This window comes from Oppia nitens, unplaced genomic scaffold, assembly GCF_028296485.1.
Source record: "Oppia nitens isolate AA-2021 unplaced genomic scaffold, nextdenovo-longstitch-racon4-pilon3 scaffold12_pilon_pilon_pilon, whole genome shotgun sequence".
Lineage (NCBI taxonomy): Eukaryota > Metazoa > Arthropoda > Arachnida > Sarcoptiformes > Oppiidae > Oppia > Oppia nitens.
This window is the reverse complement of record NW_026533191.1, coordinates 2,803,654-2,824,644: the sequence shown is the minus strand read 5'-3', so window position 1 is coordinate 2,824,644 and position 20,991 is coordinate 2,803,654. Positions and strand designations below refer to the sequence as shown.

Here is a 20,991-nt window from a genome sequence, read left to right as displayed (position 1 = left end):
CACTAAATATAATTATAACAACATTTTTAAATAAAAAATAAATTACTGTTAAATATGAAAGTTATTATAATTTATAATAATAATTATTATTATTACCCATATTTAGTTTGTTTAACCAATTCATATAATATGTAATAATATTGTCCGCATAGATATTTAGTACTACTACCAGTTATCTGCAAAAAACTATATTTTATTTTTAAATTATAATTAATCTAATTTTTTTTATAATGATTTTTTAAAAATTAGCTAGATAAAATCACACTCATACACAAAAATATTAGCTTCAGTTTTAAACCTATTAAATTTTTTTAAACAAAATTAATCAAAAATAATATTTACAAAATAGTTGTTAGTAAATGTTAAATTGCCCATTAGTTGACCATGATCAAATTGCATGTCAAATGTATACGGCTCAGTTTGAAATCCTATAGTAAAGTCACATGCAAAATTTGGTCCTAAAGTTTTACCCATAATATATATATATATATATATATAAATTAATTTATTTGAAACAATTGTTTAGTTACAGCTAAAATTTGTCTAATTTTGAAAATTATAGTTATATTTAAAGTTTCATATAAATTTTATACTATTTTTTTAATGTTGCTCTGAGTATGTTATATTAAGCAAACTATACTATAGATACTGGCAGGAAAAGCTTACTATTTATAGCTTAATTTTTAAATTAAAATGTTACATTATTATTTGCAAAAAATAATTAATTAGTAATAGTTTATATGTACATGATGATATTTTTTTTATAAGTTTTTATAATGTTTAATAAAGTACGTTATCAATTAATTTAAAAATTAAGCTAGTAAGCTTTTCCTGCCATTATCTAAACTATAGTATTATATAATAATATTGAAATAATAGTCTCATTAATAACTTGATTGAAAAATATATTTATAATTATAAATAAATTTAAAAATAAATAATTAATTAACATTGCTAATAAATTTTGCAATTAAATATACATGTTATTTTTAATTAATATAAAATGAGTTAATTTAAAATTCAATTAAATTGTTAATTATTTATTTTTGTTGTAATTATTTTAGTATGACACACAAAAATATGATGAAATTAATTATAATTATTTTTTACAAAATTTATATGGTATAACTTAAAATTTAATATAAATTTATTATTATTATAAAAACTAAAATTTTACAAAAATATTCCTTTAAAATAAAATAAAAAATCAATAATATGCTGATAATAAACAAAAATATAAAAAAAGTAATTAAGTAAGTAATTTAATTTTTAATGTATTTTTATTTTATATTTCACATAATATAATTATATGTGTTTTTGTGTATGTAATGCGAAAAATACTTTTATGTAAATATAATAGCAATTAAATCAAATTATTTCTATTATATTGATATACAGTATAATGTTATTTAGAAAAACATTTCATATAATTTATTCAATTGTTTGTATATAAAATCAATTAAATTGTAGACTAATTTAATTAATAAGAAAATTAATAATAATATTAGTCTAGAAATTTGATGTCTACATTCAATGGCAAATATAGTAATACTAGTGGTTACCAGTAGTGTTAGATATGGTCCCAGAGCTACACGCATACTATCCAATGGCATTTGAATATCATAGGGATCGGTAGTTTCGTTATATAGAAAGTTTTGATGCAGAAAATAGTTTATTATATAATCATAAAATGCATTTATCCAAATATAATTGTGACCAGTTTCATGGGATTGTATTATACTATATATATATATATATATATATATATATAATTAAATATTTAATAAATAAATAAAATTAATATAATGAAAATTTTATTATTACTATTATTATTATTAATAATGAAAATTTTAATTTGTACATACATATAACTAAAATGTTTATACAGTGTTGAATTTTGCCAATCGGGAAAATTTTTATTAAACACATACGTATAGCCATCCAAATGGTAGACTTCACGCGATACGTGCAAACGTTGATTATGTTGTTGACTGCGTAACAGTGCACGTGCAGAGTAAACGGTCATCACTGCCACTTGTGTTTGTTTGTATTGGCAATCATATAATGTTTGACTTACCGATCGGGCCACTTCGGTAAACGTTTTGTTAATATTACCCGATTTTGGTGTATATCTATCGTATCGATCAATTAGTTTTCGTTCAATTTTATTAGATTTTGCCTTAAAAAATATAAAATGTTTTAACAAAAAAAAAATCTAAATCTATTATTAATAATAATAATAATACTTTATAAGATTCAAAATTGTAGGCTAGCATAATAAAATCAATGAACAATTTCGGTCTATTTATAAGATCCTCATAACTATCGATGGTTTCAAATGGATTTGTCAAATAAATTGATAAAATTTCTTGATTTATGAAATTTGTTGTAAAAAATTTGCCGACAAATAGTGTACCAAATAGTATATATATAAACAGTTTTGTATTATCCAAAATGATTTTAACTATTTTTTAGAAAAACATTTTTATAGATGACATTTATAGAAAAAAATAGTATAGTGAAAATTGTATTTTTATTGAGTACTAAAATTTTTATTATACAGTATATTTAATTAAAAAACTATTATATTATTTGAATTAAGTTTTTGTAATTTTTAGCTTATTAAATTTAAAACAATTAAAAAATATTTTTAAAAAGTTAAAAGTAATTTACATAGAAATTTTTGTTTTTATATGGAATTTTTTAGGGAATAAATATAGCATTTTTTAGGGAATAAATATAGAATTTTTAAAAAAATTTTGCAAATATAAATCTTACTCTCTATGCCTATCTCATAATTTTTTCATATTATCTCCCCTTACCTCCCCCCATCATTAAATTAAAAAATTTTACATAAAAAATAATATTATTATTTAATAAAAATTAGCTTACAGTCCATAAAAAATGCATTGCAAACGATCCATAAGTATTCAACAATAGTTGTATTAAGATTTTTACTAATAATTTTATTAGATTTTAAAATCAGATAAAAATCAATTTAAAATTTATCAATTAAAACAGTTATTTTAATGTAAACTTACAAAAAAATATTAATAAATATAATTTACTTTTTAACAATAAGCTTATAGATAAATGTAATGATTATTGTTGACAATAATAGTCCTAACCAATACTATAATAATAATAATAATAAAATTTAATGTTACTAATAATCTATTTAGATTTATATGATAAATGTATTTTAATATATAAATTAGTATTTAAATTATTTTTTTAAATTAAATAATATTGATTTACATATTTATCCAAACTATTTGCAATGCCATAGAAATTATTATGATTTGTTGTGTAGTAAATACTGCCAACAATTACATAATTATATTTATTGTTTGGATGTATTAATTGAAATTGATTATCTAATAGTTTATCAGTTAAAGCATATTCATCAAGCAAAATATCTACAGTCTAAATAAAAAATAAAATGCATATTTTTACTTTTAAAAAATAGATTAAATTAATATATCAAAAATTAGTAATTATTTTTTAAAAATATTTTTTATAATTTATATTAAATTAATTTTAAAAGTTTATTTTAATAATTATTTGTAAATTAATTTAATAAAAATAAAAAAAAAACTTACATTATTTTTGGAAAGCTCTAGTGATAAATTGTAAAAATTATGATTACTCTCAGTCAAACTTTTAGCTATTACACTAAATATAATTATAACAACAATTTTAAAAAAATATATTATTAAATATGAAAGTTTTTATAATTGATTATTATTATTATTATTATTATTATTATTATTATTATTATTATTATTATTATTATTATTATTATTATTATTATTATTATTATTATTACCCATATTTAGTTTGTTTAACCAATGCATATAATATGTAATAATATTGTCCGCATAAATATTTAGTACTACTACCAGTTATCTGCAAAAAATTATATTTTATTTTTAAATTATAATTAATGTAATTTTTTTGTAATAATTTTTAAAAATTAACTAGATAAAATCACATTCATCTACAAAAATATTAGCTTAAGTTTTAAATCTATTAATTTTTTTTTAAACAAAATTAACAAAAATTTAAATAATATTTACAAAAAAGTTGTTAGTAAATGTAAAATTGCCCAATAGTTTACCATGATCAAATTCAATGTCAAATATATACGGCTCAGTTTGAAATCCTAGACTAAAGTCACAGGCAAAATTTGGTGCCATAGTTTCACCCATAATTTATATATAAATAAATTAATTTTGTTGAGACAATTGTTTAATTATGTCTAAACAAAATTGTCTAATTTGAAAATTATAGCTATATTTAAATTTTCATAAAAATTTTATACTAATTTAAATATAAATATAAGTATTTTTTAATGTTGCTCTGTTAGTTTAGTTATATTAAACAAACTATATATTATTATAAAGTAATATTGAAATAATAGTCTCATTAATAATTTGATCGAACAAATATTTTTCTAATTATAAATATATTAAAAATTAAATAATTAATTAACATTGCCAATAAATTATCATCATTATTAATATATATGTTTATAATTGTATTTTTTTACAAAAATAGCATTTATAAAATACTCATAGTAATTTTTAAAAATTTTTAAAATACACTATTTCAAATTTCAAATTTCATAATAATAAAAATAATCATAATTTTTTTTATTAATAATATTTTAATCTAACAAAATTAAAGTGTTCTATAATAAGAATAATAAGTATTTTATATTATTTTAGTTTTTATTGAAAATTTTATTTTTAAATTTTACAAATATTAAAATATTAACTTTTATATTATTATTATTATTATTGAAATATTCAATTTATATATATTTGATTATAATGAAAATCGATATTTTAATGAATAAAAAAAATTTACAAATATATTTTATCATTATATTATAATATTAAAATTAATAAGAAAAATGACTGATTAAATAAATCAATTTTCAATTTTGTTATTTAAATTTATTATAAGAAAAATAATTATTATAGTAAAAATTGTACTTTAATTGAGTACTAAAATTTTTATTATACAGTATATTTAATTAATTATTATATTATTAATTTTTAGCTTATTATATTAAAACATTTAAAAATATTTTGATATTATTATTAAAGAATTTATAGAGAAGTTAAAATAAATTTACAAATAAATTTGGTATTTATATATGATTTTTAGGTAATTTATAGTAAATTTAAACCCTACTCTATATGTCTATCTAAAATTTTTTTCATAATAATAAGTATATTTTTTATTTGTCCAACTCTACTTACATTACTTAATTAAAAAGTGTATTAAATATTTATTTTTTAAAATATCAAATATTAAATTATATTATTTAAAATGTATTTCACAATTATTCTATAATAATATAATAATCGATAAAACAACAATAAATATTTAATTAAATTAGTTTAATATTTTATATTTTCAGTAAATAAAATTATTTGTGATTAATTAAACAAAACAAAAAATTGAAAATAGTTTTAAATTCAAACAATTTTTTTAATGAAAAAAATTAATAACGGGTAAAAAAATCTATTATTTAACAATATAAATAATAGAAATAAATATTACATGAATAATAATACTAATTTATATAGATAATTTATAATATTAAAACACATATATAATTGTTAATTATACAAAAAAATAATAAATAAATTAGCTTAAATAATTTTTGAATAATAATTTTTGATTATTATTTATTTTGTGATTTGATAGTATTATATTACAATAATTATTATTATTATAATTATAAAATAAATTATTAATTATAAATCATTAATTAAGTGTTTGCAAAATTATTAATACTTAAATACTATTTTACAATTAGTTATCTGAAAATTTTAATAATATTATAGCAGATTTCAATGGCAAACACTAGGCATGCAATGGCCAGTACGGTTAGATAGGGTCCCAGTGCTACACGCATACTGTCCATCGACATACTAGTTTGTTTGGGATCTGTTTTGTTAAATTTAAATTGATTTTGTTGTGATAATTTAAATAAATATCCAGACAATGATGTCCACCATTTATCATAGTTACCAGTTTCATGCGATTGAATTACACTTTAAATAAAAAAAAATTAAAAAATTAAAATTAATTATTTAAAAAAAATTTAGTTAAAAAAACTATTATAGTTAAAAAAAACTATTATAGTTAAAAGTTGATTTTATAAATTTTAAAATATTAATAATTTTGTTACTTATAACTTATAAATAAATACATTTTTAAAAAAAATATATTATAACTGACATTTAATAATAATATTAAATATTTTTATACAAATACATTTTGTATACTGTATATATTTAGATCAATTAATTATATATTGAAAATTTTTAATATTTATTATAAATTAATATCTTACTATATTTTAAATTATAATAAATATATAATAAATATATAATAAATATATATCAATTAATTAAAAAATAAAACATACATATCCTTAAAATTTTTAAACAACAATAAATTGTCGTCCGTTTGATTTCTATTGAATACAAGTGCGTAACCGTCCAATTGATACGCATCGCGTGATACGTGCAATAGTTGATTGATTTGTTGTAAGCGACTAAACATTTGTGCAAAATATATGTTAACCAATGCAACTGTTGACTGTTTTTCTTGAATTTCAACTAAAATTTTTTCAACATTTTCAATATTTTTATTATAGGATTCAGTAATAAACAACTGTCCGTCTGATCGGCCGATTATTTGTTGTTCAATTTTATTGGCCTTTTTCTACAAAAAAAATAAAAATATAAAAATTTTGGGAATCAATCAACAGAGAGTCGGCGGCGGCGATGCTATTAATTACAATTATCTGGTTAACAATAAATTTGATTTTAAAAGTGACCAAGGTGGCAATGTTGTAGATAATTTTACATACCGTATAAAATTGTAATTGGTCATTTTTTTTACTTAATTGTATGATTGGCCAAATAATTTAATAGTCGACTATCATTTATGAAATTTTTTTAGTTAGACAATCGACTATAAATTATCTATTGCCAATCATATAGTTAATTTTATAAAATGACCAATTACAATTTTATCCGGTATGTAAAACTATCTACAACATTGCCACCTTGGTCACCTTTAAAATCAAATTTATTTTCATATAATTGTAATTAATAGCATCGCCGCCGTTGTTTAAGACTCTCTCTCTCTCTTATCAATCAACAAAAATCAAGCAAAAAATGTAAATATTGGACAAAATTTAAATATTTTATTAAATAATTTTGAATTTAATTACTTGAAAATTTCTAAATATATTTTCATTCATTAGTAATTTGATTTTAATTTCTGGTTTAGCCATTAGATCGGAATACGAGTCGATAGTTTCGTACGGATTATTCATATAAATTGATAATATTTGTTGATTTATTAAATTTAATATAAAAAATTTACTGATAAATAGTGTACCAAAAAATAAATACGAAAACACTATTAACTTATTCATCATTGAATTGAATTTGACTATTAAATTAAAACATTGTTTGATTTAATTATTTTTAAATATTCAAAAAAAATATTTATATATATATATAATTATATAAATAAATAATATATTATTTAATTTGTTTGAAATATTACTTACAATTCATGCAAAAAGCGTTACATATTTTCCACAATTGTCTAGCAATTGTTGTTTTAATAATTTTGCTGAAAAAAATTAATTATTTAAAAAATTATAAAATATAATAATTAATTTTCTAAATATTATAATTAAATATATTTTACAATTTTATACTGATAATACTGTATATTAAATTGCAGATAATTATTGTAACAATTAGTCCAAACCAAATCTATGACACAAAAAAGTTATATTAATTATTATAATTTTAAAAAAATCTATATATATATATAAAAGTTACATATTTATCAAAAATATTTGTAATGCCATAATATTTATTGCTATCCATTGTATGATATATACTGCCAATAATAACAGTCATAAACATATTGTATGGCCAAATAAAATAAAATTTATCATGCACAATTGGATTCATATTGATTGGATTGATTAGTATATCTACTTGCTAATAAAAATAAAATAAATTATTAATTTAATTATTGATGATAGATAAATTAAAAAAAAATATTATAAATAATTTTTAATTTATTTTTTAAAAATATTACCTTATTTTCAGCATATTTTAACATCATATCAATTTTACTTAAGTTTTGATAGTTGACATTAATATTTTCATCAGTTATAATTGCTGATACACTACACAAATGTTTTATAGATAATATTTATAAGTAAATTATTTAAATAATTTTCAAATTAATATTTATTTTATTTTTTTTAAAATTATTTAATTTTTTTTCTCACCTATATTTCATACGTCTAACCAATTCATAAATAAAATAAAAATGATGACCGCATATGTATTTTATATTGCTATTTATATTCTAGTAATTTATAAAATTATAATAAAAATTAGTAAATAGATTATAAACTTAAAGTAAATCTATTGATAATATATTAGTTAGTAAATTAATATTTAAATAATTAAAATTATATTAATAAAATAAAAAAAGTAAAATAAATCAGTATTACAAATAGTTCGCTAGTAAATGTAAAATTGCCCATGGTCGTCCCATTATCAAAATCAATATCAAATGTATACCGGTCAGTTTGGTAAGCAATAGTAAAATCACATATAACATTTGGTGCAACTTTTTCATACATAATGTTATCTTATTTTTTAAAAAAAGAAAATTTAAAATATATTTTTTGTATTCAACTAAATAAATACATTAACTTATTTTTTTTTGCTAATTCAAATACCAAACATAAATTAATTATTATTTTTGAACTACTGTATAATTTGTTGTTTTTGACATTTCAAGTTACATAAATATTAAAATAATCTATAAATATATATTAATCAATATATATATATATATACTTTATATGTATATATATTTAATTAAAATATAAATTGCATTAGTATTTTGTATGTTTTATGTTAAAATAATATTTTTTTTACTTTATTTAAATGCAAATTAGTTTTACATATTAATACAGTATATTTTAATGTATATTCTGTAATGATAGTCTAAATAATATTAGAGATTAAATAAAAATATTATTGTTAATTTATTTAAATATATATTATTATATATAAAAAACTAATGCATTAATAAACAATATAAAACAATATATAATACAGTATATATATTATTATAATTTGTCAATAAACTACTGTATAACTTATAATACTCGTTTTCGTAATTTTAATAAATTGATTGATTGATTGATAAGTTATAAAATACTAAATTAATTACTATATAAAATACTAAATTAATTACTATATAAAATACTAAAAGAAAATTAATTAACTAAATATAATATTATATATTGTTTAATTCAATTGTGAATATGTTGAAACATTGATTTAATTAATTAAGATTAATTAATGATTAATATGTTTTATGCTAAAAATATTTAAAATATAAATTATAAATATTTAATGCATTTTTTAAATAAATATAGTATATTACAGATATAACATTAAGAATCATATATATCTATTGAAACATTTAATATGAAATAATAAAAATAATAATTGTTTTAGTAATAATATTTTAGAAATTAATATTTTTTTTAAATACATATTTATAATAATATAATGCAATAATAAATATTATATAAGCACAATAAATTTTTAGTTAACAATAAAACAAAACATTAAATATATAATGATGTATAATAATAATAATTATATTATTTGTTTAATAAATGCAAATATATGATATTATATATTACAGATATAAATTGTAATAAATAAATATACTAATAAATATTAATACAATACAATTTTAAAAGTTAAATGACACATTACATTAAATACATTAAAATAAAATCAATTTTTATGACACTAGTATATATATATATATATATATCACTTTGTAATTGGCTGTATTTATTCATAAAGTAATTACATTATTTATTATAAATTATTAAAAATATATATTAATATTATAGACATGTTTTGTAATTATTATTATTACAATAATAATAATAACTGATTTCTATAGTAAACACAATGCATGAAATAGTTAGTAGTGTTAGATATGGTCCCAGTGCTACACGCATACTGTCCAATGGCATACGTTTTTCATAGGGATCGGTTGAATTTAATAGAAATTTGACATGATGAAAATGGTTAACTATATAATCGGTTATTGAATTATAGCAAACATCATAGTGACCAGTTTCATGCGATTGTATCAGGCTAAATTAATTAAACAATATATATATATAGTGTATTTAGATTTGTGCAAAAAATGTGAATTTTCTAAAAATAATAGAGAATATTAAGGGAAAGTTTCTAAAAGAAATTTCTGTCAATGTATTATCTATGGATATTAATTTTGTTATCTACGAAAAAAATTCATTATAATATTAGTAAAGAAATAATAATTTATTTAATTACATTATATTAGAAAATATATGAATCAATTATATTATAATTAAAAAAATTTCATAAAAAAGACTATAATTAAATAATTCAATTAATTTTTAAAATAAAATTAGACTCTCATTAATATACAGTAATGTATGGTAAATATTATGTATAATTAGTACAGTAGTACAATAGCTATAGTATAATAATAATAAATTAAAAATTTCTATAGTAGTTTAGTTAATGAGAAAATTTCTAGAATATTTCTTAAAGGAAAATTTATTAGAAAATTTCTATATATTTTAATATATATATATATATAAATTATTAATTAATTAATAATAATATATTTAATAATATAATTAAATTGATATATATTAAATACATACAGATCACGATAATGTTTGTATAGTAATCGGCTATCATTTCCTTTCCTATTGAACACGTGTGCGTAACCGACCATTTGATACGCTTCACGCGATACGTGCAACAGTTGATAGTATTGTTGTTGTTGTCGATGAAATATATTTGCATTATCAACGATCATCAATGAAACCAATTGTTTTGTTTGCTGTATATCAATCAATAATTTTATTAAATGATAGACAATTTTGTTGAATTTATTTTTGAAAAAATGATTGAAAATTTCCGGATCGTCTAATCAGTTGTCGTTCAATATCATTGGCTTTATTCTGAAATAATTTATTATTTTATTTATTTTTTTATAAATATATTAAAAAAAATATTTATAGATTTACTTTATGTATAATTAATATCAACTAAACAATAATTTCAATTATATATATAATAGTTAATTAAAAATAACATTTTTTAAAATTTATTTTAACAATAGTTAAAGTAATCTAGTTTATTATTATTATTATTAACTAAAATAAAACTGTTTTATAAGTCTAAAATTTTTGTTAACAATATCTAAGATTTTTTTTAAAAAATTAAATTAAAATTCAACTTAAATTACCTGAAAATTTTGATAATCAGTTAATCTCATAACAAATTCAACATTTAATTCCGGTTTATTCATGAGATCCTCATAACTATCAATGGTTTCAAATGGATTTGTCAAATAAATTGATAATATTTCTTGATTTATAAAATTTAATGTAAAATATTTGCCAACAAATAGTGTAGCAAATAATATTGATAAAAATAAATTGATTGTTTCTAAATTGATTTTATCTAGAATTTTTTTAAAAAATATAAATCATTTTATCAAAAATTTTATAAATTAATTAAAATAATTTTAACATACAATTCATACATGATGAATTTAATATTAACCATTATTGATTAGCAAATGTTGAACTATATTTTATGTTACTTTCAAATAAAACCAATTAATATTATTTTTTTTAAATTATAAATTACTATAAATATAACTACAATATTACCATTTTGTGTAACATCTATATAAAACTGTGCCAATTATTATAGTTGCCAAATATCCCAACCAATACTAATTAAAAAAAAAATTGTGTTATAGTTAGCCAAAAAATAATAATTAATATATAATATACAAACATAATTATCTAAAATATTTAAAATGCCATAAAATTGATTGCTAGACATTGTTGGATATATACTGCCAATAATTACTGTTGTATAGCTTATTGTTGGCCAAATTAAATCAAATTGATCATGGAGATTTGTAGTCAAAATATATTGATTTAGCAATATGTCAACTAGCTAAAATTATAAAATAAATATATAGTAATTATATTGAAAACCACTAATTAATTGTTTTACCATATTTTTAGCATAATATAGTGATATATATGATTCACTTATATTTGTATTATGAAAACTATTTTTATTATTTAAATTTTTATCCATTATTATAGGTATAGCTCTACAAATAGCAATATAATTCAATATGCATTAGTTTTTTATACAATTCAAATTAAATTAATTTAAATTATTGTTGAATATAAAAAAAAGTAAATATTATTTTTTTAAAAAACTAATTTTTAAACAAAATTATTTTACCCATATTTTGTACGTTTAACTAATTCATAAATTAGGTAAAAATGGTGTCCACATAAATATTTCATACCACAAGTTGATAACTAGATTAAAATTAAGTAAATTAATATTTATAAAAAATAATTAAAATTTTAATAAAATAAAATAATTCAACTTTTTAATAATATTAATAATAAAAACTAGTTAAATTTAATTATTACAAGTAAATAACTTGTAAATGTAAAATTGCCCAATAGTTGACCATGATCAAATTCAATATCAAATGTAATTGGTTTAGTTTGGGTTTGGTAATTGGTTTAGTAAATCACATATAACATTTGGTGCTATTTTTCTATACATAATTTTTGCTATTATTATAATTATTATTTTATTAAACTTATGTTTAAATTTTCTAAAAATTTAAAAAAAATTAACTATCTCAAATAGCATAAATTTTTTTCAAATATCTAGTTTCTATAAGCATACAAATAATTTAACAATTAATATGTACAATATAGTTGAATAAGATTTTAGATTGAATTTTTTTTATTGCTGAATAACATTATTAGCAATTATATTATTAATTTTATTAAAATAATTTATAATTTTCTATATAAAATAAATATAATGATAATAAACAATTTCAATATTAATAATATTCAGTTTTTTTTTATTTAAAAATAGCATTTATAAAATAACTTTTATTAATTTTTAAATGCAAATAAAGTATATTGCAAATAAATTTCATAATAATAAAAATAATTATAAATAGTTTTTTTTTATTAAAAACACTTAAATCTAACATAATTAAAGTGTTTTATAATAATAATAATAAGTTTTTTAAATTATTTTATTTTTTAGTGAAAAAAAAACTTTAAAAATGTAAAATTGTATGGGCTCCCATTATAAAAAATGCAAAAAAATTATATAATAATTAAATAAATTTTACTTAAAAAAATAAAAATATATTTGTATCCAAAATTTATATCAATTTTTTAATTTATAACTTTTTTAAAAGCATAAGAAGCCAACAATAAAAATAGATAAATAAATTTTATTTATTTTTTTAAATTTTACAATTATGAAAACATTAGCTTTTATTTTATTATTATTAAAATAATCTATTTATATATATATATATATATTTGATTATAATAATAAAACTTTCTGTTGTAAAAATCAATATTTTTATTCAAAAAAAAATATTTTACAGATATATAAACAATATTATAATATTAGTAATAAAAATTATTGATTAAAAATATATTTATAAAAAATTAAATTACCTTATTTAAATAACTATTAAATTTATAATAATAATAAAACTACTATTGATTACATATATATATATATATATCTCATATTTTATATATAGTATAATAATATAAATTATTAAGTTTTATTTTGTCAAAATAATTATTAAATATCTAATAAATAATTAACTACTTATTATTAGTTTGTATAATAATAATTATTATTATTATTAAAATAACAGATTATATTTATATTTATGACAACATTAATTGGAAAWTTTTTTGAAAACTTTAAATTAATTTAGTTACCAATTTTATTAACTTAAACATTAAATTATTTAAATATAAATTGATTAACGCAAAAATTATTATTATTATTTCTATTATTTATTATTTATTTTATTGTAAAATATTATTTTATATTTACATTATTACATAATACTGTACATAAATTAGATATTGCAGTAAAAAATAATTATAATTACTTATTATAAAAATAAACTTTATTTTTGATTATATTTTCTTATAAAAAAAATTAATTTTCTACTAATGAAATCTATATTGTTTTAATATATACAACTAATTTCAACTAATATATAAATGCTTATTTTTTTAAATTAAATCATATTTAATTAATAATAATATAAATTAATTTTATCTGATTATGACTTTTTCATGATTTATTTCTAACTTTTTTTTCCAAAAAAAAAATAAAATATAATTTATAGTTATTATAGTAATAACAATAACAATAATAATAATAATATTAATATTTTTCACTAACGGGTTGATCTTTGATTATTTAATGCATTATTATTTAGTTATTGCATAACTATTATTTAAAATTAATTAAATTCAATATACAAACAAAACAATTTTTTTCTGTCAACTCAAATGGTCTTTCCGTTTATAGTAGAAATTAATTCAAAAAAAAAATAAATAAAATATATGAAAAAAACTACAAAACAATATTTATATACAATGTATATATATATAAAGTAAAGTTTTTTAGACTATTACATAACATTATATAATAGTTTGTCATTCAAACACACATTTATAATGTATTAGATATACATTGATTTATACATTGATTTATACATTGTATTAATAAATAAGTTTATTTTAGTTTATATATTAATAAAATATAATTTTAATTAAATTAAATATTGCTATAGTTTTAAACAATATCTTAAACAAAATAATTACAAAAAAATTGATTTATATTAAAATTTAAAACATCTGTTATAATAATTATAATATTTTTAAAAAAATATTATTAGCATTTCGCTATTTAATAAATAATATTTTTTTTAATAGATATTTTTACAGCAAAATAAAAATACTAATATTTATTCATATTAAAAATAATTGAAAAAATTTAGTTAAATATGACAAGCGGTTCAATTACTGTTGATGGCAATCATATTTGGTACGAAAAATTTGGCACCGGTAGCCACGCTATACTATTATATCCCGGTGCTATTGGTAAGAAAAGTTTTTTTTATTAATATTTGAATTATTAATTGTTTTAGCAAATCTAATAAAAATTTTATTTATTTATTTATTTTTTGGATTTATTATTATTATTATTAATTGCAGGCACCGGTAGGACCGACTTTGGACCACAGATAGAGGGACCAAATGCATTGAATCCCATGAAGTATACGCTGATAGCATTGGAACCGCTGGGTTGGGGTCGATCCCGGCCACCGGTGCGCAAATACAGTAGCAATATCTATAACAATGATGTCTATTGTGGCTATAAAATTATGGAGGTATGGGTTATAGTATATACATATATATACAAACATGAGTTATTACTGAACATTACTATAATTATATTAAACGTTATAATAATATTATATAATGTTTTTGTGTGTATGTGTGTGTGTGTGTACAGGCATTGGGCTATACATCCTATTCGGTGATGGGCTGGTCAGACGGTGCAAAAACGGCAATAATAATGGCCGCCAAATACCCGTCACGTGTGATGAGTTGCGTTGTTTGGGGTGTTATTGGCTATAGTTCGCCAAAAAGTGTCAAATCGGTAGCCATTACCAAAAACATACGTTTCTGGGGCCAGGATCTGATGGACAACTATCTGAAAGTCTATGGCCAGGAATGGACAAACCTATGGAACCGACACATTGAGTTTCTTGAAAAAGTTGACTATTTTTTCCCCAACTGGTCTATTATAGAATATGCTAGAAAAATACAGTCACCAGTGTTTGTCTTACATGGAGATCAGGTATGTATGTGTGTTTAGGTATGTATGTATGTATGTATGTATGTATGTATGTATGTATGTATGTATGTATGTATGTATGTATGTATGTATGTATGTATGTATGTATGTATGTATGTATGTATGTATGTATGTATGTATGTATGTATGTATGTATGTATGTATGTATGTATGTATGTATGTATGTATGTATGTATGTATGTATGTATGTATGTATGTATGTATGTATGTATGTATGTATGTATGTATGTATGTATGTATTATGAATGTATGTGTGTGTGTATGTCTTTATATGTATGAGTGTATGTATATATGTGTGAAAAATGTTTATATAACTGGAAGGGAGAGAGAGAGAGAGAGAGAGAGAGAGAGAGAGAGAAAGTAATATTTTTTGAAACTGTATTTACTGTACACTTAATAAAACTTAATGTTTAATAATAATAATAATTTTTATTTAAAGGACCCAATTGTTGAGTTAGAGCACTCGGTGTTTGTGGCCAAACAGGCATCCGATTCACAATTGCATCGCTTCCCAAAAGGWTCCCATAATTTGCATATTACTTATGCCATGGAATTTAAAAGACTTGTGGAAACTTTTCTCGAGGAAGTAGACAATGGATATTAAAAAATTAAAAAAAAATAAAATAAAATTAATTAATACAATAATAATTATTAATAATATACTTTACTTTAATTTTTTATATATATATATAATACTAAGAATTTATGTTTTATATAAATGTTTTATAAATATATAGTTTATTGATTTTATAATAAAAAAAAATATTTGCATGATTTAATATAAATATATTTTTTTGTGAACAATTAAACAAATGTAAAAATTTAATGTTTAATTTTTGTTATAAACTTTATATAAGTTTTTTAAAAAAATAAATATATCTCATTTAGTTACTAATATATATTTATTTTGTTTATATAATATTATTCAAAAATAAATAGTATTTTCCAAATAATTATTTTTATATTTATTTTTTTTGTTAAAAGTATTATTTTATGTTCTATTTAAATGTATTTTATTTGTTTTATATAAATATTAATTAGTTTATAATATTTTACGCAATTTAAAAAAAGTATTTTCATTATTATTAATAATAATATATTAAATAAAATAATGTCTATTTTAATTTATGGATAAAATAATTTACCATAATTATATTTTGACTTTACTATTTAAACAGTTTGAAAAAATTGCTATCAAAAAACAAATTAAATATTTTAATAAAATTTATCATATTTAATTGTATTATCTTAATTATTTTTAATCAAATATTATCATAAACTAATATAATTAATTAATAATTTTTGTTATTGAAATTTACATTTTATTAAGCTTAAGTTTGTTTAAATTAAATTCAAATTTAAGTAAATTATTTTATTTAAAATAATGAAAACCACAATTTGTACGATATATATATATATATTTATTTGGTACTGATAGCAATGTTTATACAATTACTGTATTACCCCGGTGCTATTATATATTTGATAAGTATATGCGATTAATTTTTACTGTTTTTTAAAACAAACATTTTATTTTTTTAGTAATTTATTTGTATTATTAGTTTTTTTTAAATATATATCTTATTCTGTATATAAATATGTGTATAATTATGGTTATTCCGTTTATACTGTATATACAGTATATATAAATTGATGTACAGTTATTAAAATTAATAACAATTTTTCTATAAATAAAAAAAGTATTAATGGATATATAATTTGTTTTTTGATAGAAATGTTAATAATTAGTAAATACTGTACATAACTAATAGACATATTTTCTCACATTTATTTACTGTAATTTTTTTATTAACAATTTAATAATAATAATAATAATAATAATAATAATAATAATAATAATAATAATAATAATAATAATAATAATAATAATAATAATAATAATAATAATAATAATAATAATAATAATAATAATAATAATAATAATAATAATAATAATACTAATAATAATAATACTAATAATAATAATACTAATAATAATAATACTAATAATAATAATACTAATAATAATAATACTAATAATAAAAATACTAACTCAGTATAATTTTTTTGTCAAAAAAAAGAGTAAATTATGCAAATATTTTTAAATATTATTATTATTATATGTTTTGTAGTTTTAGTTGTAATAATAAAAATAATAGATTATTATTATTATAAAAAAAATTACGCAATTTTTTATTTTATTTCAATTTATAAAATAAAAAAAATAATTTTATTAAATATGATATATTATATTTTATTTTGTTTTTATTTTGTGTGTTTATTTCCTTAAAACAATACAAATTAGTATTTTTAATAAAATAATATACTAAATATTATTTCTAACTAAAATGTTAGATTGCTTGTTATATATTTAATATATATATATATATAATTTTAAATCTAAATAACCAATGTAACTTATTTTTTATTTTTTTTTAGTTATGTACTGTATATTTAACAATTTAAACTACTGTATTAACCCATTAAATGAAACTGTACAATAATAATAATAATAATAATAATAATAATAATAATAATAATAATAATAATAATAATAATAATAATAATAATAATAATAATAATAATAATAATAATAATAATAATAATAATAATAATAATAATAATAATAATAATAATAATAATAATAATAATAATAATAATAATAATAATAATAATAATAATAATAATACTTGTAATAATGATTAATTTATAATTTTTTTTTTTAATCATTAGTGTGGATTATTTTAAATTTAAAAAAACAAAAAAAAATGTTTACAACTATATTGAAAAGTTAAATAAATTTAATATAATATTATTTATTTGTTGTTATTGTTGTTATAAACGTTTATTCAAAAAAAAAGTTATTTAATGTATTTGTTTTCTAACTGTGAAATTTAAATAAAAATTATTTAATAATAATAATAATTTTTAAATAAAATTGTTTAAAAATAAATAAATTTATTTATTTTTTAAAAACTTAAAATTAAATATGACAAGCGGTTCAATCACTGTTAATGGCTGCCAGATTTGGTACGAAATATTTGGCACCGGTAGCCACGCTATACTATTATTACCCGGTGCTATTGGTAAGCATTTTTTTTATATATATAAACATAAAAAACTATTATAATACTAATAATATTTATTTTCAGGCACCGGTAGGACCGACTTTGGACCACAGATAGAGGGACCAAATGCATTGAATCCCATGAAGTATACGCTGATAGCAATGGAACCGCTGGGTTGGGGTCGATCCCGGCCACCGGTGCGCAAATACGATACCGATATCTATAACAATGATGTCTATTGTGGCTATAAAATTATGGAGGTATGGACTCCTCTGTATACATGTGTGTGTGTGTGTGTGTGTGTGTGTGTGTGTGTGTGTATCTATGTGTTTAAATATATTTGAAAAAACACACATACATGAGCTAATTACTGAATATTACTATATTAATAATATTTTTTTGGTGTATGTATATAGACATTAGGCTATTCATCCTATTCGGTGATGGGCTGGTCAGACGGTGCAAAAACGGCAATAATAATGGCCGCCAAATACCCGTCACGTGTAATGAGTTGTGTAATCTGGGGTATTGTTGCCTATAGTTCGCCAAAAGGTATACAATCGGTAGCCATTACAAAAAACATACGTTTCTGGGGCCAGGATCTGATCGATAACTATGTGAAAGTCTATGGCAGCGAATGGATAGACCTATGGACCCGACACATGGAGTTTCTTGAAAAAACTGACGATTTATTTCCCAACTGGTCTATTGCAGAGTATGTTAGAAAACTACAGTCACCAGTGTTTGTCTTACATGGAGATCAGGTATGTGTCTATGTGTGTGTATGTATGTGTGCGTGTTTGTATGTATGTATGTGTGTGTGTGTGTATGTGTGTGTATATATGTGTGTATGTATGTGTGAGAGAGAAAAAAATGTTTATATAACTGGAAGAAAGAGAGAGAGAGAGAGAGAGAGAGAGAGAGAGAAAGAAAATAATATTTTTTGAAACTGTATTTTCTGTACACTAAATAATAACTTAGTGTTTAATAATAATAATAATATTTTTGATTTAAAGGACCCAATTGTTGAGTTGGAGCACCCGGTGTTTGTGGCCAAACAGGCATCTGATTCACGATTGCATCGCTTCCCAAAAGGATCCCATAATTTGCATATTACTTATGCCAAGGAATTTAAAAAACTTGTGGAAACTTTTCTCGAGGAAGTAGACAATGGATATTAAAAAAATTTGAAAAAAAAATATTTTAAAAAATATTACTATGAATCATATAGTTTTATTTTATTTGATCTCTACATTACTTATGTCTATTATTTTACATTTACAGTATATACTAGAAAAAATTATTATAATATTAATATATGACATACGTAAGATCATATATAATATTATATATATTTTTTTTATAAATAAATATATATTTATTGTTTAAAAAAAATTATCTATATATAAATATATATATTATTGTATATTAAATTATATTAATAGTAGCTAACTGTATATTAGTGATATATTATTTAAATTATAAGAATCGTTATATTAATAATAATAAAATAGTATTTTTGTGTTTTTATTATTATTATCATAATTTATTAAATAGCATAAAGTACCGTATATAAAGTAGTTATTCAAGTATTTTATTAAAAATATTTTTTGTGCCGTATTTTTGCTATTAATTATTAGTAGTTACTAAATATGTTGAATATGTTGTTTTTTTTGTTTGCAAAGTAGTTTTAAAATTTTAATAACAATAAAAATATTTTAATAATAATAATTTTTTTTATATATATTTTTACTGTAAATACAGTTTACTGTATTTACTTTTAAAAACAAAATCAATTTTTATGTATAATATTGAGACACCAGTTGGCGATATACTAACTACAGTCATAATTTTTAAACAAAATTTAAAACATAATATAAAATATTTTTTGTTGCTTAAAATTAATTCAATAAATTGTTTATCATTATAATTATTTATGTATATTTATATACAATAAAAATTTACATAAAATTTAATTAATATAAAAATTAGTA

The 20,991-nt window shown here is 18.0% G+C and overlaps 2 protein-coding genes across 2 annotated transcripts; both read left to right on the top strand.

Annotated features, from left to right (window-relative positions):
* Positions 1 to 15,051: 15,051 nt before the first annotated feature.
* Positions 15,052 to 16,533, top strand: LOC128955027 (valacyclovir hydrolase-like). Its single transcript, XM_054300663.1, has 4 exons — positions 15,052 to 15,148; positions 15,263 to 15,438; positions 15,564 to 15,911; positions 16,369 to 16,533. The coding sequence occupies exons 1-4, from the start codon at positions 15,052 to 15,054 to the stop codon at positions 16,531 to 16,533; spliced, it is 786 nt and encodes a 261-aa protein (XP_054156638.1).
* A 2,385-nt stretch (positions 16,534 to 18,918) lies between these two features.
* LOC128955019 (valacyclovir hydrolase-like) lies at positions 18,919 to 20,178 on the top strand. Its single transcript, XM_054300651.1, has 4 exons — positions 18,919 to 19,015; positions 19,082 to 19,257; positions 19,414 to 19,761; positions 20,014 to 20,178. Exons 1-4 carry the CDS (start codon positions 18,919 to 18,921, stop codon positions 20,176 to 20,178), a joined length of 786 nt encoding a protein of 261 aa, XP_054156626.1.
* The last annotated feature ends 813 nt before the right edge of the window (positions 20,179 to 20,991 follow it).